At 40.8% G+C, this 25,374-nt stretch overlaps 1 protein-coding gene across 1 annotated transcript in view; it reads right to left on the minus strand.

Annotated features, from left to right (window-relative positions):
- The window catches only part of ATP13A3 (ATPase 13A3), a 49,577-nt gene extending 27,159 nt beyond the window's left edge, over positions 1–22,418 (minus strand). The window contains exons 1-6 of the mRNA XM_088525547.1: positions 22,351–22,418; positions 21,373–21,426; positions 2,362–2,455; positions 1,890–2,063; positions 901–1,071; positions 520–590 (exon numbers count right to left, since the gene is read on the minus strand). Of these exons, the coding sequence (XP_088381673.1) occupies positions 520–590; positions 901–1,071; positions 1,890–2,063; positions 2,362–2,455; positions 21,373–21,410 (548 nt within the window). The 5' untranslated portion in view covers positions 21,411–21,426; positions 22,351–22,418. The remainder of the gene's footprint in view (positions 1–519; positions 591–900; positions 1,072–1,889; positions 2,064–2,361; positions 2,456–21,372; positions 21,427–22,350) is intronic.
- Between the last annotated feature and the right edge of the window lie 2,956 nt (positions 22,419–25,374).

A 25,374-nucleotide genomic window follows, 5' to 3' on the forward strand; every position in this document is an offset into this window, starting at 1 on the left:
TTGCTGGGTAAGAGAAATAATATACCTCTTGGCAACTGGTACTGTCCACTCAAAGCTATTTTCCGAAAGGTGAGACCTTTCCCTGAGACTAAAGAGGGAACTGTTTCACCTCAAATTGTTTAAATACAGGAGAACACATCTATACAAATTTGTGCAAGTAGCTACTCGGTAAATTCCCCTTTTCTGAGGTAATACTTTGGCATCCAGCTCAGTAACAATGCAAAAGGTGTTAATGATTCCATCAGAAAAACCTTGAGAACTGCCAACTATCAATACTATGTTATTTAACACAAAGTCAGACATAAGCCTGGTGACACTCAGTGAAGTTATATTAACCAAGAAAATCATTTTAGAAGTCACACCAAGTTAAATCTCCATGCTTTCACCATGGTTCAGAAAAAGATTCAATGAGCAAGAATTAACAGTCAGACTGAGATAACATTTTCACAATTTTAGCCATGTTATATTTCCAAAAATGTAGTTTGAAGTGTAATTCAAAAGGAAAAAATATACACTTACCGTACAACATCAAAATTCTGAACTGAATCATTCCAGAAGTACTTCACGCTGTGATGTGTGAAATAACGAATCTGCAAGGAAAGCAGACAGATATGCAACTGGTAGTGCTTTAAACGTCTCTTCTGATTTATGAAGTTTTGAGCAGAAATTGACAGAAAGTGAATTCAGAAGAAATATGCTGACAAGAAAACTAGGTAGCTTATTTTCAAAATGATTCTGAAGCATTTCACAATTTCCTGAAAGACCAGCTCCTGAGCAAAACATTTATGCTCCATTCAAGGAGACAGTTAGCCTTTCAGTTGATGTAAATCACATGTACTGTGTTGTGTGTTCATAACAGACACCATTTGCAGATGCCTTGAAAATAGCAGGTCTACTTACAGGACAGTATTTTTTCAAATCATTTTTATTCTCTTCTGCAGAAGTTTCACAGAAGTGAACAGCATGGCCATTTGAAACCTTGTGTGTAATAGGTTTAGGACTCTGTAAAGGATTGGCTCCCAAAGAAGGCATAACGCGAACCTTTGCACAAAACCATATCTTGAATTCATCCTTTAAAAAAAAAAAAAAAAAAAAAAAAAAAAGTTGTTAAAACAATGTTTAAAGAGCATTTTACCACAGTAGCTGTAGCAAGGTATCAGTAGCAGATGACAGACGAGCAGGGTCTATATGTATTTATAGATGATAGGTCCCAAAATAGTACGGGTTACCCTAAGAACACATTTCTTTCCACAATTACAAAAGCTTTTCTACAGCAGAAGATTTTAAAGCAATGAACCTTGGTATGCAACTTGGAAATGCTCAGTCCTTCGCAAAACATGATATTTGTTCTGTAGTAGGAACTAGGTTACTACCGTGCATTCAGCTACGCTGCATCGACCTCAACTAACTGCATGCTGAATTGAGCACTGAATTGAGGTTATGAAGGCCATAACCAGTGATTGCACACAGCAATTATATAGGAAGAGTGTCATCCGAGATCAAGCCACGCTCACGCTCAAGTTTCACATTAACTCAGCAACTTTAAAATTTTCTTTGCTGACCAAGAAAGATCCGGGGAAGAAAGTTGATACTTGGTGGTTCTCATGTTATGTGAAAAATGTATATATTTTGTAGCTCAAGATGATATGGCAGTGTTTTTGCTTAAAATTTGAAAGCAAAGATCTTTTCTTTTTATCATATCATCTGCATACAGCTGTTAGCCTTCCCGTAGACAAGGCAAACACATACAGTACAGAGGAGAATAACTCTGCAATGCAATAAGGTAAAAATCAATCCTACCAGCAGGCACGACATAGCGTATTTTAGCAAACAGCAAGAGGGAATAACTCCGGACTTGCACAAGTGCTTTCTCCTATATATAGACTTACAGTTGTTCTCAGCAGAACCACTTCACAGTCTTTAAGCATCGTCCTTTTGCATGTTGCCTTCACACGCCACTTGGGCATCCAGTAGAGGAGGAGGAGGAGAAAACCCCCAGAACAGAGCACTCCTGCAGTAACTAGCACCAGCTTCCAGCGGCACAGATGATAACCATAGATCTCCTGCAAGGAGAGAGAAACATGCAATCCTCTTGATAGCTCTGGCTCGAGCATCAACATCAGGTTTTTACAGAGTACAGCACTCAGAGTAAAATTTCACAGCCATTTTCTCTCCCTCCCCGCTTTTCCCTTTTGTAGGGAAAGGGAGGTAAAGCCTCCACAGAAGCTTGCAGCAAAAGCTGTACTAGGTTTCATAATACCAGGGCGGGGGGAGGAATATCAAGATTTATTTATTTATTTTTTATAAAACTACCATGTTTTGTTTTTTTACTGTAAGAAATTAGACAATAACATTAATTACCATCTCATCCTCCTCTGCTTTATTCACAAACTTCTTTTCTTCTTTCTCCATGTTTAGTGTGATATGGAACTTCTCAATTTGAGATATGGAAGACCTTTAACAACAAACAAATAAAAATTGAAGTAGTATTATTGATTTTATACTCAAGTCCCACTTACAGTTGTTTGTAGGCTGTTTTTTTTTTTTTTTTTTTTTTAAAAAAGGGAACACATACACAAAATACAATGACTGCTTATTAGCCTTAGTGGAACCTCAGCAAGTGTCCCAAATCGTCAAAAGCATCCTGCTGTTCAAAGTTCACCCCTCAGAGCAAACAACATGAATTTAAAAACATATTTTTTCCTGATCCAATTTGATTTCTAATTCTAACAGGCTTTAGCAAACAGCCATTGTGCCACTGCCACCTGGAATGATAGAATCACAGTGAATTTCAGTGATTTACTTAGTCTCACAAGTAGTCAAGGAGAGCAAGGAACAAACTCAGACTTGCAGAAGTCTATTACTCTGGCCAGAAAGCCAGACAGCATTTCTTTGTAAGATGCATATTTATAGTCCTTGGTTTACAGCTTCCAGCAGCAGCAAGCCAAAGAGCAGAGGTTATGATGATGGAACACCAGAGGAAAACAAGTGAAACCCACAGTAGAAACAGCATGCTTTGAAGGGAAGACAGGACCTGGCACCATTTTAACTTGGTTATATTCTACACGTAGCCAACAGAGTTGATGAAATAGGCTTTAAATATAGGTGAAGATCACACATTCTTATTGTTTCACACATTAACAGTTTCAATCAGGTGCTATTAGAAGCTATTTCCTCCACAAGGAAAGGCCCTGTACACTCAGGAATATGCACATCTCACCTTAGGAGAAAAATGTGTTGTAAGAGTGGGAAAAAAGGGATAACACTAGAAATATCACAGAGTCTTCACGTACCAAATCTGGTTTTTAAATTAAGACATACTTAATAGTCAATTACAATCTTCTTTTCCCTTCTTTTCCATTCTTCTATTATTCCATTTGGGTTAGTGGGTTCCTTCCACAAGATGACTGAATTAGCTATAGTTAATTAAACTGAATAATATTTCCACAGGATCACACACCACAGTCAAAACAAAATAGCTGGCATTTCTTACCAAAGCAGGGATTCAAAATCATTTGCTGCATTAAGATGAGTGGCCCTTGCTTTTATTTACTGCACATACATAGTATTTAAGTGCCCCCCAGATATGAAGGATTCACATTCACAGCACAGCTAATAAAAAGCTTAGAGTAATGGCTATTTTTCAGGCAAAAAGTTGTCTCAAAAACTAAAGTGAAAGCTATCCAAATAACTTCTTAGCTGTCCACTGAAGACTAGAGAGCAACTATTCAAAATACTTTGCATTAGGATTAAAGGGTAACTGTCACCGACGACTTTGCTGTCATTAAGTTCTCAACACTTCCACAAATCAAATAATCAAATTGCAAGTCAGGCACTCTGAAAAAAAAAATCACCATTTTTAGAAGTCGTAACTGGAAAAGCTTCATGCCTGGCCGAATTACAGTTCTAGCAGAGTTCATGGTTCCCTGGAACCATCCAGGGTGAAGAGCACAGTGGAGAACTACATTCCACCCTCCACACACTCCATGTCCATGCAGAAAGGCAGCTGAGCAGCCTTTTTTTTCCTCTCCATAAAGACTTGAAAATTCACTTCAAGTCTTATTGTTTTTCTGTCTTCACAATTTCCTTCTCCCCACCTAACAAACCATAGAAAAAGAAGCAGCATTTTTTTTTTTTTGGAAGAGGCAAAAAGAGATCACACTCCAAGCAAAAAGCAAAATTTAGTGTCCCTCACTGCTTTTATGCTTTTTTGTTGTTGTTGTTTATTGAGATATTACTGTATTATCCAAGAAAATTCCAGTGTCAGAAAAGTAGGAAGTATCCAAAAATTCAGTGCAAAAGAACTGCACCCCACTCGAGACTAAGAATGAAATCGCTCACGTGTTTAGAGGAGCAAGACACGTAAGCATAAAACAACAAAAAGTATAGAGATCAGCTGAAGAGTCTCCAGCTTGAAATACTTCCAAGAGAACACGTTAGAATCATAAGCTCAAGCAGCAGCTCTGCAATTTTAAAATAGCATGTCGAAATTAAGTAAACTTGCTATTTGCCTCAGTCCTTAAGAAAAGGAAGGTGAAGCTGAGACAGTACCTGCAATTTCAGATTTCAGTCAGTCATGCTTCAGAGCCTATTTAAATCACAAATCAAATAAGAAAAAAATATATTATTGCACAGACCTATGGTTGCATGCTTTGCTGTTAGTGAAGAAACAGCTGCATTTTATTCTGCATTACTTGAGTAATATCCACTTCTTGATCTATTCTGACTGAACAACCAGGGTGCCCAGTACTTTAACCAAAATATTTACTGGCAATAAGCCTTTGTATCAATTGAACAAAAACTGCAAGTAAATTCCTCACATAGCTATTTACAAAAATGTTATTGAATAACTAGTCTCAAATAATCAGTATGTATAGAGAGTTCTGCAAATCATAATCTGTAAGTACCACTAATTTATCTGAAGTCAGTTTTTCTAATTGTTGGTATAACTATTTCAGTTAAAATTTTTCACTCCAAGTATTACTTGTGGGGAAGTAAAGATATCATCTCACGTTTCTTCAAAATACATCCCAAGTCCACATCCCTTAAAAAACTAATTCATTTGCAGCATACTAGTTGTCATTTTATTCTTTTAGTTATTCACTTTAACTGGCATTTGCTAATGATAATAGAAATCTTTCAAGGTCCGGAAGAAACTACAGCTACAAAATAAGAAATGTTCTGCAGTAACTGGATAATTTAAATATCCAGTTTCTTGGATGAACGTTTTTTAAACTTTGACAGCTCAAGTCTTTAGTAAAAATCCCTGCATATTTTAAGTAAAAACTACCACAGCATTACATATGTCTGTTTACACTTTTTTAAAAAAATAATAATAATACAGGAATAATTACATTTATTCTTATCTTAAAAAGCCCCTATTTTATTGTTTCCAGATATTTGAAAAAACACTGAGGTAACTAAAAGTTTCTCTTACCAACAAGCAGTCTCGCAGCCGCCCTCTGCACTTGCTTTTGTTATCATGAGGTAGTGAGGCAGTTCTTAATAACGGAGACCCTATCTACAAGGGAAGTCCTGACAAATGAACTATTTTGTCTGAAATCTAAAAAAGTCTCCAAGGGCTTTTCAAACTGTTATCAAAAGATTAACATATCAAAGAAAGTTTGGCACTGCTTGGGATGGTTTTTTTCCCCTGCAGTGTGTGTGAACAATTGCAATACGGGGCTAGCCGAGAGCCTCGGCTTCCAGGCATCAGAGCTGGTGCAGCTCCTGCTATTTGCACCACAACTGGCTCACAGGAATCCTAGAGACAGCTTCTGGTCTATGCACGAATCAGCAGAGCTAAAAGCATAGAAGCTTCTGACCTTTAGTTACAGCAGCATCATACTCGATATTTTTATAAGACAACCCAGCAAAATTTAAAGGCAGCAGTTAATGCACATGTTTCTCATTCTAAACATTTTACAGTTTATCATAGAGGACTGTGAAGTGACCAAGCTCACCAAAATACAGACTTTTAGAGATCAGATTCCACAAAGCAAAATGTGATCACAGAAATACAAGTTACTTTTCTGTCCAAGAGAAGGATGAACAACTGGCACTGCTTTCCTAAGACAACAAAAGGGCCAAATGAAAGCTAAAGCTCTATACTGAGCCACACACAGGCAAGGGTCCAAAGACCTATCTAAAGACATAAGTTTAGATACTTAAACAGATAAATCTTCCTGAGCTCTCCACATAATGACTTCTATTAAATAAACTGAGAACCTTTACATCTATGGGATTGAAAAAGGGAAAAAAAGAAAAGGACTGATCTCCCTAGAGAAAGACCATGATAGAGCACAAATATTTTTCTGAAACATAACCTAATATCTCAATAAGTGACCAGCCTGACTTTTATAGGTCCAAAGGAATCTATTATTTCCAGCATTTGTAAGTGTTATTGAAATACATATTCTCTAGAACTGAGATGCATGGAAAGTGATACGGAAAGGAAAACAGTAACAGATGACAGTTATCTATTGTATTATTTATTCTAAAAGTCAAAGACTATAAATTCATTTCCAGAACTATTAGCAACAAATTTTCTCCATTAAGAGAGAAACTGCAGCTTTGGAACTAAATATTAAATTTTTATACAGTCTGATGTCATCACAAGTCTTAGAGGGCTTGGCAGAGGATTCTGCACTCCTCCTGCAGGTCCAACTCCAAAGGATGCTTCAAAAACAACCTATTACAGTCTTTTGCTTGAGGAAACTGGATGACAACAATTCACAAAAAAAAATCTCAATATTGAACTGTATTTACAATTTTGAATGTTAGAATGACCTATGCATATAAACAAAGTACTTTTTATACATATATGAACAGTTAAAGCCAATGAAAATGCTTCTTTTAATTTATGACAGAACTAAATAAAAATCACTCCAGAAAGATTAAAAAAAAATATTTACACACTAACCATAGAAATATTTCACAGCAGCAGACAAAAAACACACCTGTTCTTGACCCAAGACTTCCTTCACTATCCTGATAGCAAGTCGGCTTAATCCACACTAAGATTTGGCAGCACTGACCATGCAAGGTTGAATTCAGCACACTGTATTTAGCATGACCTGACAATGTCAGAATTTCTAGCAGCAGGAGAAAGGATTACATTAGGTATAATTTAAGAGACAACATTCTCAAAAAACACATATTTACAAACAGAGCAGTAAAAATAAAAGTATTATCAGCTCATAGCTCATGCCCATTCAAAAAGCTCACTGAAGAACATGGTACACAAACCATACCTGAAGAGTCCAATCTGTAACACTGAGGTTATTACACGCGCTGTACCAATAAATACACGAAGAATATAAAGGCTAAGACAACTGTAGGGAATAGGATGTGGAAATACACAGACAAAATGCTTAGAATGCTCTTCTGTACCACACAACATACTGCATGCTTAAAATAAACCATCCGAAAGAGGCAAACTTAAGAACAACATTCCAAACTTTCAAGAAATAAACCCAACCTTCAACCCACAGAGACTTGGGCAACTTTTTCCAACTTTACTTTCCAACTCTTTTTCTTTACATAAGAGGTCCAATCCCACCCTAATCAAAAATACCATACTATTTCTTTTTTATTATTATTTATTTTATTTTTATTGGCTGCTTCCAAAAAGGTTGGCAGAACCTACTGCCACAGGAAAAAAGGAGACCATTTTTAAACTCACTTGTGATGACAAATGCTAGCACCTGAGTTTAAGGAATAAATAAGATTGTTCTGCTGAAACCTACATTTGCACCTTTTGTCTCTCTTTTTACCTTTTAGCATTCATTCCTCCCTCCCACTCTTTAGGCATGCTATCTTTCCAAGGAAAATGGCTTGCAAAGGTTTTTAGTAGATTCTTAGAGTCTTCAGAAGCTTCTCCCAAGTGCAGGTGCACTAAGCCATGCATTCTCACCATGCTCATGTTCTACCAACAGTGACACCTTCCACTTATTTCTGTGACTACCGGCAGCCCTGGCTGGTGGCAGTGGGGTTACACTACGCCCTGGCACCGTAGCTGGGCTGCTACAGAGGGCTACGGACCCTGTGGCCACCACCGGACGGGTCTGCCACTGTGTGCAGACCTGTCTTTGATGGCCCTGAAATACAAAGCAAAAAGCACCACTTTGGAACCAAAACAGAGATCACATGCTCTGTGCCTGCTGCATCTCTTAACTGAAATTCTGCAGACACTGTGTTTAGAAATGGGACTTTATGGCCATACATATTACCAACTTTGACTTCAACATACCCTACATGAGCTTACATAAGTTAAATTATCTGAAAGCTTTCAGCATTTTTTGATTTATATACACACAATTCTAAACCAGATTAAAACAACAAAGTCATTCTCTCTGAAAGACAACTCTAGTGGAGAAATCCACCTTACAAGAATGGAAGTTTTTGCCATTTAGAGTATGACAGTACCTAGTGGCTGCACTTTTAAGTACCGAATTAGCCACATAATATACAATAAATGTTTGGACTGGACACACAGCTGAAAGAACTAATGGAGAGCTTAAAACTCTTCCAGCTATATTTTCAAGGGGGTTAAGGTTATAATCTGTACTACAAACAAAGCTTAACACTTCAGTCAACTAACCAAGCTCTAACAATAAGAATGACATAATAGTTTAATGAATACATGGAAATTTTACAAGTACACGAGCTAAATTTTAACAAAGCCCTCCACTCAATACCTATTTTATCGCTTCCCATCTTAAGCTTTCTCTTATAATGCAAGCTTTTGTTTCTGTGTTTAGGCTTAAGGAAGACCATTGTATGCAACAATTACCAAACCAAAATCGTATTTACATTTGTAAATTGTATTCTTTGTAAAGTATACTTTTTGCAGTCTGCAATAGCAATTGCAATGTTTATAGTAAAAAATATGCTACATTAAGGAAAGATAATTCTACATCTAACAATAAACTCAGTATTGTAACGTAACTTGTCATGATAACCATGTTCCACAGTCAATACTGTACTCCTAACTCGCTTTCTAAATGGTTTTCAGGTCTTCACTTTCAAACCACTAAAATTTGCTACTAACATAATTAAGCTGAAATTAAAGGTATATTAGAAGAGAATCTTAGGAAACAGTCCAAACTAGTCAAGCTCACCTAATCCTGGAATATCATTTATCTTACTTCAAATAGCAGATATTTAATGAAAGTTTCCAATGACTAAATTGAGCACCAAAAGCGAAAATTGCCAACACTTTGTCACTTGCAGGCACACAGAAATACAGTCCTTCCTTGTCTCCTTTTTAGATTTCTAGGCCCTTCACCTAACTGTCATAAGGAAAAGGAGGTTTCTATCCCACAGCCTGGGAACCCAGTAAAGCATACATTTATTTTACATGCTTATTGCTTCTTCCCTATTTTAGAAGGCATTTTGGACTAGACATTTGGGTTAGAATTCACAGACTTTGACAAGAGGTACAATGAAAAGTTTTATTTATTCTTGGGAGAGAAAGCTAAATTGCCTTAAATATCTCTGGAAAGGCATGGCACCATTTAACTCCGCTTTGGCCTCAAATAAACGAGTACTGAGGCTGTATCCAAAGAGGAGGAAGCTCCTTGTTTTCTATGGAGCATGAACTTCAGTCAGCCCTTCTACACTGATTAAATAACCAAGACTATTATGGGGAGATGATGGAGATGGCAGAGGTGCCCCTTCCCAGCACCACGAGAACTCCAAGTACTAGGGAGAATTGGGAGCCAGGAGACCCAGATCCAGCAACAATGGGTCCTTTCAAGGAAGCATTTCCCCTCCGGGGCCGTGCCAAGAGCCCAGCCTTTCCTGTGGGGCTGCCGCCTTATTGTGCGATGCGGAGTATCTACTTCCTGGGATATACTTGCTTTTGTGGTATGGATGCTCAGTGAAGTGAGGCAATGACTTCCCTCTGCCCCTCTTCCTCCAAAATTCTTCAAAAATGTTTTTAAGGTTAACATAAGAACACTTGGATCAAGACTGCTGGCCTAGAAGCAGCTTACCAAGTAAAAAGAGCTGAACTTTCTTCTAAAAGACAGTTCAGTCCTGTTCCTCCAACATATGGGTTGCATATAGGTATGAGTGCAGCATATTCCAGAGAACATTATAAGGCAGAAAAAAATGCTTGCTTAACCCCTTTAACATTACAAGCATAACTTGGTACATTTTCTCCTGCTTTCAGGAGAGCGTTTTTGGGCCAGGCCAAGAGCATACTTTTCTAAGGTAATGATATCAAACCCAGAAATTCTTTTAAAAGTTTGGCTATGTAAATGCTAAATGTGCACACACTGTATCTTCCATAATATCAGCACCAAATTATGCCTATCTTTAGAAGTTTTGTAAGAAGTCAAGATATAATAAACTACAGAACTTAAACCTGTTTAATAGTCTATTTAACTTATGTTTTTAGTACAAAATCAAAAATTAATACATACTCTGACTTTTGTACCACACTCACTTTAGCTCGATCAGAAATACTTGATGGAAAGAGCTCTTCTCACGCATACATCAGCCCTTCAACCAATATAAAAAATATGCATGAATGGGAGAAATTTATTGACTTTCTTTACATAAAATCTGACAAGGTTCACAGGTTGTATCAAAGATTTTAACATGAGGTAAGGTATTTGTCAAGGGGGACTGCTTATATTTTCTTGTTTAAAGTGTAATAACTGAAATAAGTCTCATTATTTAATGTAAAAAGCCCGTTAAACAGGTTTCATCATGAAATTAGACTGCTGTAGTTGACAATAGTCTTATGCACAAAAACTTATATGACCTGACAGCTTAGCTTCTTTAAATGATTGATATAACTCAAAACTACCACAAGATGAGAAAACTGAAAGGAAAAAAATTACACACTATGTCCATGAACACAAGCTGGACAGCGAGTATAGGACTAATGTTTAATGCCCAATTCCTTCATGTCGGTAAATTTAAACTACAGTCCACGTCCATTTAGCTGCTCAACACAGGTCATTCAGGACAGTCCTGCAAATCCAACCGTGTTCTAATTGTTCTAGCTATTTAGTAAATTATGATCCCTTACAGAACAGCTTCTACAATCAGTGAAATTAAATTAACTCACAGCAGCCCACTAGAATACATTCGATCAAAGTGTTTAGTGAAGGCTAAGCAATACTTTGGAGTGCTGGGCATCTCTTGGGAATGACTTCTATCGCATCAGTGGTGCGAGACATCTGTAAAACAGAAGTACACTGTGACAAACTGACACAAGCTCCTTCTAACAACGCAATCTGCTCAGCACTTGATTCTGACAGTCAATAATGGTCTTTAGATCACCTGCAGAACTACTGCTTTCAATAAGCAACAGTCTTCTATTACCACACTGTTTAAATTTTACCCAGTCTACTTACTGAGAAGGAGAAATTCTCTTTACCAGTCATGTTTGGAGTAATATTGATGTTTGCTATTTGGATTAATGTTTTTAGATATATTTTCCTTCCTTGCATAAAAACTTTCTTTATAAGAGGACTGCTATGACAGAGTGGTATCTGTCTGCACTGTCATAACGACTAACACTAGTTTTATTTAAAACAAGACTGAAATGTTGTAATTTAGCATGTTAAATGTATCAAGGAGCACTCTTTACACAATGTGGACCTCACTAGCTAGAATACTATCCCATCCACCAAATACTCAGAAGTAACTTCTTTTCAGAAACCTCTAGTCCTGATGCTCAACTTGGATTTCCCCCATCCGCCTTGCTGCTTCCGAAGCAGAAGGTCAGACTAGAGGCAGCTTTCTAAAATACCATAATGGTTGACACATTTGCCAAACATGAAACACATAAGTAACTTTTACTCTATCTTTTGGTAAAAAAAAAAAAAAAAAAAAAAAAAAAAGGTAACTCAAGAGTGGAAAGCACAGTGGAAGACCAACAGAACATAGGAACAACCCTGGAAGGCCAGCTCCAATGTCTATTTATTCCAGCATCTAGAAAAGCAGTAGTTGATCAAACCCCACGGGAAGACTAGTACAATTATAACTTCCCTGTAGACTCTCCATGATTACAGTGACTTGCAGTTCAAGGGTTTCCTGAGCCAAACACTACACCTTCTCATTTAATGCTCCTAAAGGACTTTTTTTTTTTAAATACTTTCTGGACACACTTTAAGTGTGCCAGCATCCTGTAGCAAGAAATTCCACAGTTCACAGGGAATAATTTTTGCTTATTTTGTGCCATCTGCTACTTTCAGCCAAAGCCTCCTAATTCTTATATTTAAAAGCGCAGAAGTTATTCGCTATTTACCCCTTCCTTGCCATCTGTAACTTCTTTTTTTAAAAAATAAACTGCTCTATTTTCCCTTCAGTCCTCTCTTTACCACAGAAGTGACTGTAATAGCTTATCCATAGAGACCATGCCACGCTTGTGATCATATCCTTCTCTCCCTTTCAACACCTTTTACGGTTTTATTATAGTTCTTATGATATGAGGTATGTAATATGCCTCAAAAAATTGTGCATAACAAATAACATGATAATGTTACAAATAAATTACAAAGTAAATACACTTTACAAATAGTTCATCAAAGCTAGTTAAAACAAGCTGGGAAAAAACTATAGTATAGTTTTTCTCTTACATACTCAGTTGTCACGGGCAAACTGATAAGTCTCACATTCCCAGAAGTACCTGACACTATGTACTAATGTTAAAAAAAAGTCAGACAGAAGATAAGTGTTAAATATCGTAGCATGTATGAGAAAAGACTACTTAACACATCCAACTGATTTTTGTAAAAGAATACTCAATGACTTGCAAGGCAAATAATTTAAAACAACAACAAAAAAGATAGACCAAGGAATTATAAATCATCACAGAATTAACAAAACTGACAATTCCGTAGGTATTAAAATTTCTCATTGTCAACTGCCAGATCTCTGAAATATCCTCTGGAACATAAGACATCATCATCAGGACTGCCCCACAGCTACTTCTGATATGCACAAGCCCGGTCTTTGATTTCAGGTTTATAGCATGAAGCTACAATTCTAGTTTAGATCTTCCCACACAGTCACAGAATCACAAAATGGTTAAGGTTGGAAAGGACCTCTAGAGGTCATATAGTCCAACCCCCCTGCACACGCAGGGTCACCTAGAGCACGTGGCACAGGACTGCGTCCAGGCGGGTTTTGAAGATCTCCAGAGAAGGAGACTCCACAACCTCTCTGGGCAGCCTGTTCCGGTACTCTATCATCCTCGCTGTTAAGAAATATTTCCTTAACCACCCCAAAACCCCAATTTTCCATCACCTTCAGCAGGTGGGTTAGTTCCAAAAGGTTCCCTTTGGTATGAAAAACCCTGTTGTAACTATGAAAAAGCAGCACTCTGTGTAGCAAAAGCTGCGACAAATCAGGACGGATCCGCAGGTTGGGACCCACAGAGAAGCAAGGTGTTCAACATCACAACCCCATTCCCAAGCCTGACACACAGGAAAGGGAAGCTATTGAACTTGTTATTTACCTGAAAATATCTTACAAAACCAAAGCAAGCATCAGCTTTTTAGTCTAACTTTCTAAACAAAGAAGCAAGAGGGGTTACTGCATTTACATTAGTGGTCGAAGGGCAGCTCTTTCAAAGCTGGTATCTCACCTTGAAGCTTCAGCTAGCTCATACTTGAGCAAAAACTGAACCCTTGTAGAGGCTTTGCAAATTCCTTAGATTTGTATGCTTCTTACAGAGGTACAGAAGAGTAACCTGATTCCAGATGCAGTAAGCTTTATCCACGATACCTAGCACACCACAATTAATGCAGTTAGAAATCTACAACTTTCTGGCCGACATTAGCTTAATTCGCACCTTGCCTGTAAACACTCCAGTCTAGAAATTCCCTGTGGAGTCTTCAAAATGCGCTACATTATATGCATAGGAACGAAGAACTTAAAAAGACCTAGCTTAAATTGTGCTGTAATACCGGGTATGGGTATGCATTCTGGCACCTCCTTAGCTGAAGCACACAGATAAGGAACTCCGCAAGCAGCAGTCAAACACCACCAAAAGGTGAAACTCCAAACTGAGGCACTAAATATTACCTTAACGGAACATTGAGAGGAAAAATCAGACACAAGTTAGTGTATTTTCCTTATCCATTAGGCCTGTTTTCAGACCTGTATTTAATGAATACACTACCAGACTCTGAAAAAGAAACATTAACCTAACTAAAAACAAATCAGCATCCAAGAAATCCTCTGATGGAAAGCATAAAAACAAAACACAGTCCAGGCATCTAGCAAAGATAAGACGGGAGGATACAGTGAAACACTAAGCAGACTGCCATATAAAATATTGCCACATGAACTTAAACAACTGTTTCAGTATATCTGACTGCCCACAATATTGGAAATGATGGTTCCCAAAGAAAGTAAGATTTACAAGAGCTGAACTACAATTTAACAAGAAGTCAACAGAAAGATTTTTCACAGGATACACACGTTCGCATCCTGATGTATATATACACACACACATATATATATATATATCGCTTTTTCTGATAGGAGGTACTCGATCTAGTAGGAGCACAATCACTGTCAGGCTGAGTTTTGTTACTTCTGCTATCATACTTCCCAGTATGAGGTAATAAGCACATTACAGCAGTGTTCCTGATGACTGCAGCTGGATGGACAATTACGGCATTTAAGATAACGTTGCTTCCTCATCATTTGTGCAATGCAAGGGCAGCAGCAAGCAGCATTATCAGAGGCACTCTACATTTGTTTCACATTCAAGGTGGGAACTGGAAAAAACAAATTACTTTGCCCTCAAACATGAGAAAAGTACTCATACGATCCTTTCTACTAATGCAATTATGAGGACCAGCAGCCTCCAGTCTCCACCAAAGAAGCAGTAGCACTTTAAAGCATATGCTGTAGTGTTAATCACTCCAGAAACAACCATAATCTAAGAAACCAGTGTGGCAAATGCTACTAGCATACCAGTATCAGCTTGGGGCACAGAAATTCTTCATAAACCATGCTCAGAATGCAGCTCTGCTAACCTCCTCACTATTGACAAAGGCTCTTCTTCCTCTGGAAGTGATGTAGCTGGAAAAGAGATGGCACAAGGAGAACTCTAAGCAAATACCTACATCAACATCCTATACAACAGCCCACAGAGCTGACAAAATCCTAAACTAGTTTACACTGCACCTTCCCTGCAAAGGGCATATAATCTGTGTAGTAAACTGGCCATCCCTTAATAAAGTAATTGTGCTATAAAAGAGAATCATAAGAAAATTCAATTTGTATTGCAGATGAAAAGAAAAATTGGCAGACAAACTAATGAATTTTAAAGAGTTGGAGACCTGAATATGCCTTCATCCAAAGGAGACTAAACATTTTGGAGTGCTTGCTTTTACTCAGAGGTGTTACATTTGTCTGCTCCAGCCACACACCCTTCATCCATGCACTGATCTCACCCAAGTGACCAGGTAACTGCTGGCAGTACAATGACAGAAGCTGTTTCATCCACACACCACTGGCATTTAAAGTTTGACTGTCCAAATAGGTGCCTAAAAATTGCTACTCCTTTTCACAACATACATCTCAATATCACTAGCATTAAGATTCTAGACAAATTTAACTGCTATGATGTAGAAAAGCAAAGTCGAGATCCCCTTTTGAAACAGATCTTACCTTTTCTCGTGTTCTTCAGCAAACGGACCAACTGAGTGGTTAATTCAAAGAACATGCTTGCCAAGACTGTCTATTTGACAGGTCTTTCATACAGCTGCTTGAATTACTCAGTTGATCTGAAAAGAAAACTTTGCTGGCTCCTCAAATCTGAACTACTGCTACAGTGTCAGAGGCAGCAGTTTTAGACAACAGCAACCTCAACCAAAAGAGCCCCTTTGACTTCCCTAGTCTTTTCAACTTTGACAATGATCGGTATGCTATAGTTCCTTCAGTCTTCTAAAAACAGTTCTTCTGTTTAGCAAAAAGAGGCATAAAAACCTCTCTCTCTGCACACACACAAAAAAATCTCTAACATTTCAACAGTAATAGCACTTCCAGAAACTCACCTGTATCCAAAAGGTATACAATTTAATATGTTATTGCAGGGTGAAGGTAAAGTTGGGCAGGTGATGCAACACAACAGCAGCGTACCACACAATCTCTGCATTGGAGGCCAAGCCTTATTAACATCATTGAACTTCCAGGTCCTGCTATCTACTGCCATGTTGAACATACCCTCTAGAAGACAAGTTCTTGCTATTGTTGCCACTGATTGCTATGACAGATTTAAAGGACAGAGTTCAAAAGGGCAATTGTACTTTTCTTCATCGATCTGTAGGCACGGTGCAATAGAAAAACAAATAAGATAAGTATTTTTCGTTTGCTCTGGTTACCTTCTTACAAATCGATTGCTGAAATAAAATAGGTGGCTCCTCTGTTTTGTCATGCAGTCTACTACAGCCACACAAAACCAACTATAAGAGTACTGAAAATAATTACACATGAAATAGCAGTGCTATATTAACTGTTGGACTTTACAATTCGAAATCTGGCTGTCCTCCCCCAGGCTCCTTGCACTAGTTAATGCACTGAACTATGTGTCCTTCAAAAGAGATCTTCAAAGCTCAAGATGGGCCCTTCTAAGAATAAGAAGCATGAGGATTAGGGCTCAAGTCTAAACAGGTAATCTGAAGGTACTAAGACTGCTAAACTAAATGAGAATTTGGCAGTGCTAAATGGGATAGGTGTGTAATTAATATCCTACAACTTCTACCATTTTGAGGTTTTCAGGATCTTCCTATAGCACCAGAAAACATGCATCATTTACAAGGAACAAAATCCAAGAGAGATTAACATCCAGAACAGAGTATCTTTCCATACTAACACTCAAAGCAGATACTAACCTAGCACACCTGTGCAAGGTCTAAACTCACACAGTATGACTGAGCAGTGGAAAAAGAGAACCCTGTGCTTTTTGGCCTTAACACAGGCTATAATTAGTATCACTGGACAGCTTTGCCTGTTCCAACCCAAATCATTTATACTTGACTTTCTCAAAACTCCACCTTGTTCTTAGGGACCATCAATAAAAAGACTTCTAAAAAGTACTGATTTCTACTATGATAAAGTGTTTGTGTTTAAGGTATAATCTGTTTTCCTTGATGCAGCTTAACCGTATTTCAAATTGTCCATCACTGCCACGGAAAATGGCATTCCCTCTTACAAATCTTTTAAATACTTGAAGTCTTTTACATTCCCCTCAACCTTCTCATCTCTTGCCAAGCTTTAATTTTCTTCCATTGCTGTGGAGTTATATTTCCTCAAACGCTGATCATTTTCATTTTTCTTCTCTGAACTCTTTCCAAGTGGTCCAAGCAGTTCTCGAATTCTGGCACCCAAAACAGATACTTGTCGTACTTTGAGCGTACACCAGCAGCCAGAAGATTTAATCACCACATCTCACAGACAATACTCCCGTTTAGACATCCCAATGAGATATTTGCCTTTTTTGCTAACAGCATGACACTGACTCATGTTCAGCTTGTGATCCAGAACACCCCCAGGTCCTTTTTTTCTAGTACCTAAGCAGTTATTCCTCATCTCTCATTTGAACAGCTTACAATTCTTGCTGAGGTACAGTACTCCACATTTGTCCTTACTGAATTTCATCCTATTTTGAACTTTCACCATGTCCTCCAACACAGATTCCCTGAGAAGTTAATAAGCACATTTTATCAGCCAACTGACTGATGATTTTCACTAAAAACAACTACAACCAGCCCTCAAAAAACTTTATTAAATATTGAGGGGCAAGACCTTCGCTGTTTCTGCCTTATCCACAGTCTGCTTCGCTTTAGTAGAAAGATGCTAGGCTTATATGATGCAATTAGTTTTTCACAAATAATTCATGTTGCCATTCTTCCCCCACGTATCTTCCAAGTACTTGGAATACGGAATGCATGCTAATTTATATTGACAATTCTTAATCTGAAATGCTGGTAAAAGGCAAATTTCCAACTCCTTTTCCTCAGTTCTCTTTCATGTAACACTGAAAAATTCCCTTTACTGGTCTACCAGTACGTTTAAGTCCAGTGACAACCTCTACAGTTGACAACTTTGTCCAGTGACAACTTTGAGCTGCCTTAAAAATTTACAGTGAAGCTTCAGGGCCTACTGTGCAGGAATGTCCAGGCAAAGTACTTTCCATTGCAAAATATTACCTCATCAGAAGTATTAACAAAATTAGTCACCTACATGACATTATCTTTCAGATAAGACAAGCAAAAAAGGCACTGAACATTTCAAATGTGCTGTACCTTCTGTAGACAGACATAAGGCCACTTTCTCTCTTCCAAAGAGCTACCTCAACATGAGCAGTGCCACATAAGCCAGAACCAGCAGTTCTTTTTTAAAAAGGAGAAATACATGAGCTATGCAAGAACAAACGCACATAGCTCTGTTAAAATTACAAACAAGATGATACTGCATCACTTATAAGAAGCAGCAGCTAAAACAATTTAAAAAATACTAAATAATAAAAAATTAAATGCACACAATGCATGGGATTTTTGCTCGGGAGTTATGAATGTGACCTGGTATAATAACTAGTGAATCGCCTTCCCTCTGTTATTTAAGGTTGCTTTTCAGTTACCACAGAGTAAAGACTACAGCCTAATTTCAAGCAGGAACAAAGGCGTCAGAGTTGTGGTTATGATACTACTACAGTTTACCATACACTGAACTCTTGTTCTCTGCTAAGTAGATTATTTAACAAAGGAAACAGCTTTTTTTTTTTTTTAATGAATGAAAACTATTTTTATCACACTGGGTAGCAGTGAAAGGGAAACACTTGAGCGTTACTGTTATGTTAAATATTTTTGGAGTTGTATAATTAGTCAAAGCAAACAACTGTTAATATTGACTAAGCTAAAGCAAGTATCATCTGAAGAATTCCCCAGAAAAGGAGACACCATGGGCGAAGATGTTTGTTTGCCAAAAACCTGGCTTTCTCCACATGAACTCTTCCCAGTTCTAGTAGAGATTTACTCTATGCAACTCACTTAGCAATAAGGTTCACTTAGCAATTAAGGCCTTAACAATAAACATCACTTCATTCCCACAAAATACACAGAATTTGTCTCCACATCATTGAAAGTTCAGGTCTTGTTGATCATCTGCTTTACCCTCCACTCAGAAAATACTGCAGGCTCCCAACTCCTTGCGCCAAATAAGATAAATCAACCAGACGACCCCTCCAGTCAATACCTTTTCTTTTTTTAGGATTTGTTAGGACAACAGCAAAAAGCCTCTCGGACAGCATGCTATCAGGAGAGGACTGAATCACTAAGTTTCTCAATCATGCTCAGCTACCATGACGCAACTTCCCTCCCCACTTCCCGCTCCGGGCAGACACCGCGTGCTGCCTGACTAGGCACCTGGGGCCTTTATTCTCTCTCCTTTCAGCTTTGCAATGAATTAGCACCTGACCCAGTCACCGAGCCCTTCCTAGAGGAAAAAGGGGTTGAATGAAATAGAACAGTAGAAACAGAAACTAATTCAAGGACACAACAATTAAAAAATAATTAAAAAAAAAGAAAAAAGAAACAGCAAAAGAGCAGGATTGGTTCAAACATCAGTCTAGAAGACACTAAGCAGAGCACCTGGAGAAGCATCGCTGCTTCTGGAAAGTATTCAGGAAGGTCAGTGGATGCTGCCCAGTGGCTCTGTGTTTAACAGTCCTCAAGGCTGCTTGGATATCCCCTTCATCAAGCTTCCCTCCCCTCCTGCTCACATGCAGAGGCACTTTTGGCCAAAATCAGAAAGAAGTTAACAAGATTCAACTGCCTGATGGAACCTTAGATGGGGAGGGTAGAGGGAGATGATGAAAGATGTGCAGTCAGAACTATAGCAAGAAATTCTGAAGGAGATGACAGCTGAGAAAAAAAAAAAAAAAAGAAAGCACGACTAGAAAGGAGAGAGCACAGCTCACCATGCTGAATTCAAATTTAACACTCTATTCCCAACTTCTGTATGCATACAGTTGTTTTAAAAGACTGAGACGTCAGCTACTATGGTAACAGAAGGACTCTAACAATCCAAGCAACATGAACTCAAAAGATATAACTAGTAAAAATCAAGGTACAGAAGTACGATCTAGCCTACAAACTGATTTTACCTCAGCAGAGAGTAAACTGGACAGAAAGTGGAGATATGTTGAAAAGGAAAATCATTTACTAAGAAGTTAAACACTAAATAGAAGTGTTTAACTGAAAAGTGGAAATATAAGAGAAAGAGCAAGGCAAACAAAAGTAACTAGAAAGTTAGAAATTGACTTTCACTGGAAGCAAACACCAGGAATTGGAACTTTAGTCACGGACTAGAAAAAAGCACAAAATTAGCACTCAGCACTCACTATGGCTACATGTAACGTACAATTTGTGTATTTCACAGCCAAACCAAATTGGACCATCACCTCACTACAGGCTAAACACTCATATATTAGACCAGTTATTTAGTCTGAAAAAAGTACAACTTCTACAAGGACTGATTTTGGAGGCATAACTTAGATTGCAAGGTACGTGTGACAGGCTTGGTCCTTCTGCCTCGTGTTTAGGCTGCTCACAGACAAAGAACACTTAAGCTGCCATAGCAAAGAGGCAGAAAACATGGCCAGCACAAGAGACTCATTTGCAGCAGCAGCACCAGCTCGACAGTTACCCAGGAAAAAGGGTTTAATTCTACACTGTGCTGTACAAAGAGGTTTGTGAAGCACCTGCATTCGGCCCCTCAGCCTCCCATCTGTAACGAGGATGCTCACCTATTTTCTGAAACCCTTAAAAGATGAGCACTTTTATCACACTTTGTCACTAGCTGACTCATACTCTCACATTAGAGCACTCCATGCTGTTAAAAGTTGGTGTCCCTCTCACAGGTGACTACACTGAAAATACACAGTATATTTTTAACTTCAACTCATCTTTACAGTATATTTCCCAGGAGTCAGGCAAGGGGATTTAGACTACCATTTATAAATTTACAATTGAATTATATAGTTCAGAGTCTAAGTGGTAAAGTTGCATAAGTAACGAGCCAGCAAGAAAAGACAGCTTAAAGTTACAGCAATACATAGCCCTCATGTTACTGCTGTAACATAAAGGAAGACAAATCAACTCTTCCCTCAGCGCATATGCAGCTGAGATCTGCTGCTGTCACCAGTGACATTATACACAGACATGAAGCTCTGGATTTATACCATACAGCATTCTTAAACAATGCTTAAAAAAGGCTCTTTCTTCGCAGGTGCAAGTAATTCAATATTCTCCTGTAGGTAACACAGTACCTTAGAAAATTCAATTTCAGAGTTTTCACATTTAATCAAACTGATCACAGAAAAATATAGCTAACCTGTCTGAAGAGCCAGTGTGTGGACAAATCTCATTCATACAATGGCTGATTCACCTACAATAAAAAAATATACATGCACAGTCAGAGAAATGAATAGACTTGAGTAAAAGTTTAAATGTGTTAGTTAAGAATATACCATGTATCTCTAGAAAATTAACATAGAAGATTTTAAAGAATTCTAACACTAGATCAAATCCACAATCCCACCAAGAGAAAGCAGCAGCAGCGCAGCCCAGCCGCTACGGGTGGTCGTGTTGGAACAGCTCGGGCAGGAGGTACCTCCACAGCTGGCGGCTGCACTGTCCCCGTTCCCGAGCTGCTCCGGCGGGACGGGAGCAGCCGTCCCGGCACCGGGCCGCAGGTGAGCGCGGCCCCGCGGCCACCACGCAGCCGGTACGGGCAGCGGTCGGCTCTTATAGCCAGCACTGCAGATAAGTCAAGTGCTTTCCTTTCATCTCACACACTGCAATGACGCGCTGCTGCATTTAAGCAGGAGAGGATATTCTTTAAAGAATTAAGGGCAAATCTTAACTGCTCTGGATTTCAAAGGCAAGATCTCCGCACAGCTGTTCACATGACTGCAGAGAAGCAGCCAGGGAGGACAGCAGCATCACGGGCACTTCTCAAAACAAGAAACGTGACAACAGGCCGGGAAGCCACGCGAGGTACCGCACAGGCCGGTGAACGCGAAGCCATTAACGGCCTTGATCCCCGCAGGGCAAAGCCCGGTGTTTCCCGGGACGCGGAAGCCCTGTGCGAGCACGGCGCCTCATTTCAGAGCCGCGCGGGGCCCGCGCTGCCCGGGGCGCCGAGCGCAGCGGCGGCCCCTCGGGGACGGAGCGGGGCGGTGATGCCAGCGGAGCTCCCCGCGCCGCGCGGCAGCGGCCCCGCTGCGGGAGGCGCCCCCGGGCGACCCCGACACCCGCGCCCGGGGCCCGGCCGCGACGCCCCGGCCCGAGCCCCGCAGCCCCCCCTCACCTGCGCGGCCCCGCGGCGGCCTCAGCGGAGCCCCATGCGGCCGGGCAGGGCGCGGGACCGGGCGCGGGACCGGCGCTGCCCCCCCCGCCCCACGCCCGCCCCGCGCCGCGGCCGCCGCGCGAGGCGCCCCGGAACCGCCGCCGCCCGGCCCCACGCGCCGCGCGCGGCACGCAGGGAGGGGCGCGGAAGTGACGCGGCCGCCGCGGCACGCGCCGGAAGAGAGGGGCAGCGAGGGGGCGGGGCCCCACGCGCCGCCAAGGGGGAGGGGGCGGGGCTGGGGGCGGGGCGACTGGGGGGCGGGGAGGAGCGGGGCGCGGGGGAGGGGGAGGGGGCGGGGGGTGAGGGGGGCCCAGCGTGGGGCTGAGGGCTCCGTGGGGCAGTGAGGGGTCTGGGGTTCCAGGGTGGGGCTGGAGGCTCCGTGGGGCAGTGAGGGGTCAGGGGTCCCAGTGTGGGGCTGGAGGCTCCGTGGGGCAGCAAGCTGTGGGGCTGGGTGCTTGGGGAGGGGGGCGGGGGGCTGGTAGGTGTTGGGCAGGGAGGGGGTAGCGCTGGAGAGGCAGGATTTGGGGCAGGAGGAAGCCATGGGGGTGGAGGGGATGGGGATGGGTGCAGAAGCCAGTGGGGCTTCTCACCCCACTGGCTTCTCATGGGGCGCCTCATGGGGTGCCTCGTGGTGTGCAGGGCTGGGGGTACTCATGGGGCAGGGGGTCTCTGGGATGAGACCTGTGCTGGGGAGAGGCTGGAGCGGCTGTGGGATGGAGGACCCCAAGGCGATGGAGCACAAGAGGCTCTGGGGCTGCTGAGGCAGCGGGGACAGGACCTGGGAGCGGAAAGAGCTTTTCCTTGGGAACGCCAGACCCTGGGAATAGCGCGGGACAGCGGGTGGGAGGGAAGGGCTGCAGCTTGTGGCACAGATTTCACGTGGCTGCCACTAGCGGCCACGTCCTGGGACCCTGTTACAGAGTGGCAGATAGTGCTGAAGTGGTCAGTCCTGGAAGAATTTACCACCCTTCCAGGACAGGTCTTGGCACTGCAGTGGGTTTGGCAGTACATTGCGGCCTGCAGAGGAGCAGGCGCACACGTTGTTGCTCTTTTTTCGCTACCTGGTTCACAGAAAAAACTGATGAATGAGGAGACTCAAGTAAAGCGACCTCCAAACCCCATTCCTTCGGGCTTCAGCTGGCAGCGTGCAGAAAGCTGCCCGGTCCTGCAAGCCTGGCACCTCTTCGCTTCCAGCTGTTACATTCAGCTGATAGCATCTAAAACTGCATGAACCACTTTTCAAATATTTTTCCATAAAGGCATCTGTTGCCGCAAGGATGTTATATAATGGTGAGAGAGAGGGGAAGTGGCTCATGGAAAATCTCCTGTTAAGAGATGGCAACAGCCCTTTACAAAAATACTGAATCCAGCCCCAGAGGCACCTTTTACAGAACGGCTACATTAGCGGAGCTGTATCGGCCACGGGAGAGAGCCGAATCCTCATGGTTTAAAAGCCAAGCGTTGCTGCCGAGCAGCCGGCGCAGCTGCCTGTTTGCTGTAACCCAACAAGGGTTCACAAGGCCAATTGCTCCTCTTCCACACCCCACTGTAAAACACATCCTTGCTCTAATAACCCAGTGTCTGTTTATGCCAACAGCGTCTGCAGGCAGCTAATGATATGCTTACCTTGAAATTTAATGGCGCCTAAGGACACAACACGTTTAGCGCTCGGTTGCTGGTTATTCTTCCTCCTCGGCAGTCCTGTTGCATGTCACTGTTCTGTAGGATGTGCTCCACTGAAACCCATGCGCGCTGTGTTCTCAGTTCCTAGAACCAGGGGTTTTGTAAAATTTACATCGCTCAAATAAACCCAACCAAGCAAATTAGCCGGGCCAGTGAGACTGTCTTGTCCCACTCTTGCTCACTATCAGAACCCATTTACGCGTTTGCTCCTCACACACTATACCAAAAACCATTTTGATTTTTCTGGGTCACACATTAGGATAATTCACTTTGTAGGGCCAGAAAGGGACTCTTGTGTGATTCCACTAAACGTGCCCTACGTGCCCTTCAATCGATGATGGGTTATCTTTTCAGATTTTATCAGACTTTGAGGAGCACTGTAATCTGTTTCACAGGGTCTCTCTTTATTTCCACATAGTACTATTTTCTTTCAAATAGTCATTCCAGGTGAAGGAAGTTATTCAGCATTGCATCTTATCTCAAGCAAATGCAGCTGCTTCTGAAAGGGGATGGGATAAGTCCATCGTTCAGCCCAGCCCATTTGCTGGCAATGCACTCTCACCCAGTCCTTTGCATCTGCTCTAAAGATTGCTCAGCCACACCATGAGTCAGTTCAGCAAGATCCAACAGGAAACTATAAAATAAAAATAAGAAAAGGATTATAAAATAGAATAAATCAGCTCTGTTTGCACAGACCACTGAACTGATTCACCAGGCAGGCATGTGACCACTGTTTAAGGGAAAGAGAGGAAAAAAATCAAAACAGAAACAAAACTGCCTCTTCTGCCAGCAGCCCATCAAGGAGGCACAGCATCAAGCTGATCTGAGCCAAGCCAGAGTGGTCGCCCTGCTCGACTCCTCACCAAAAACATGGATAAAAATGTTTATTTGACAACATCTGTTTTCTGTTAAGGTGTCATCTGCAGTAACATAGTTTAATGCTGTATTAACTGCATTCTTTATCAGTCTACTTTGTGCTTTTCTAAAGGTTGGCGTCAAATTAGCTAAAAGCCATGGTTACTGCTTACCTGGGACGCATCAGTTACTATTTTAACATACTGATTTTACAGCAGTTTTCCCTGATTCTACAATGATGCAGCATTTGCTGAGAAATCCTTATCAGAGGTTTCCTGTTCTTTTCACTGTTAGGATTTTCTTTGTACCTGAAGGAAACATCACAGTGTGATGGTCATAGTTCATCATATTGACCATAGATTTTTTTTTCATTGAATTTCATTAACTAATTGTCTCTGTTTCCAAACTGTTGATTTGTTAATTACTATCAACTTGTCAATTTTTCAC

Source organism: Tinamus guttatus, unplaced genomic scaffold, assembly GCF_059628265.1.
Source record: "Tinamus guttatus ecotype Peru unplaced genomic scaffold, ASM5962826v1 Tinamus_guttatus_pri_ptg000227l, whole genome shotgun sequence".
Lineage (NCBI taxonomy): Eukaryota > Metazoa > Chordata > Aves > Tinamiformes > Tinamidae > Tinamus > Tinamus guttatus.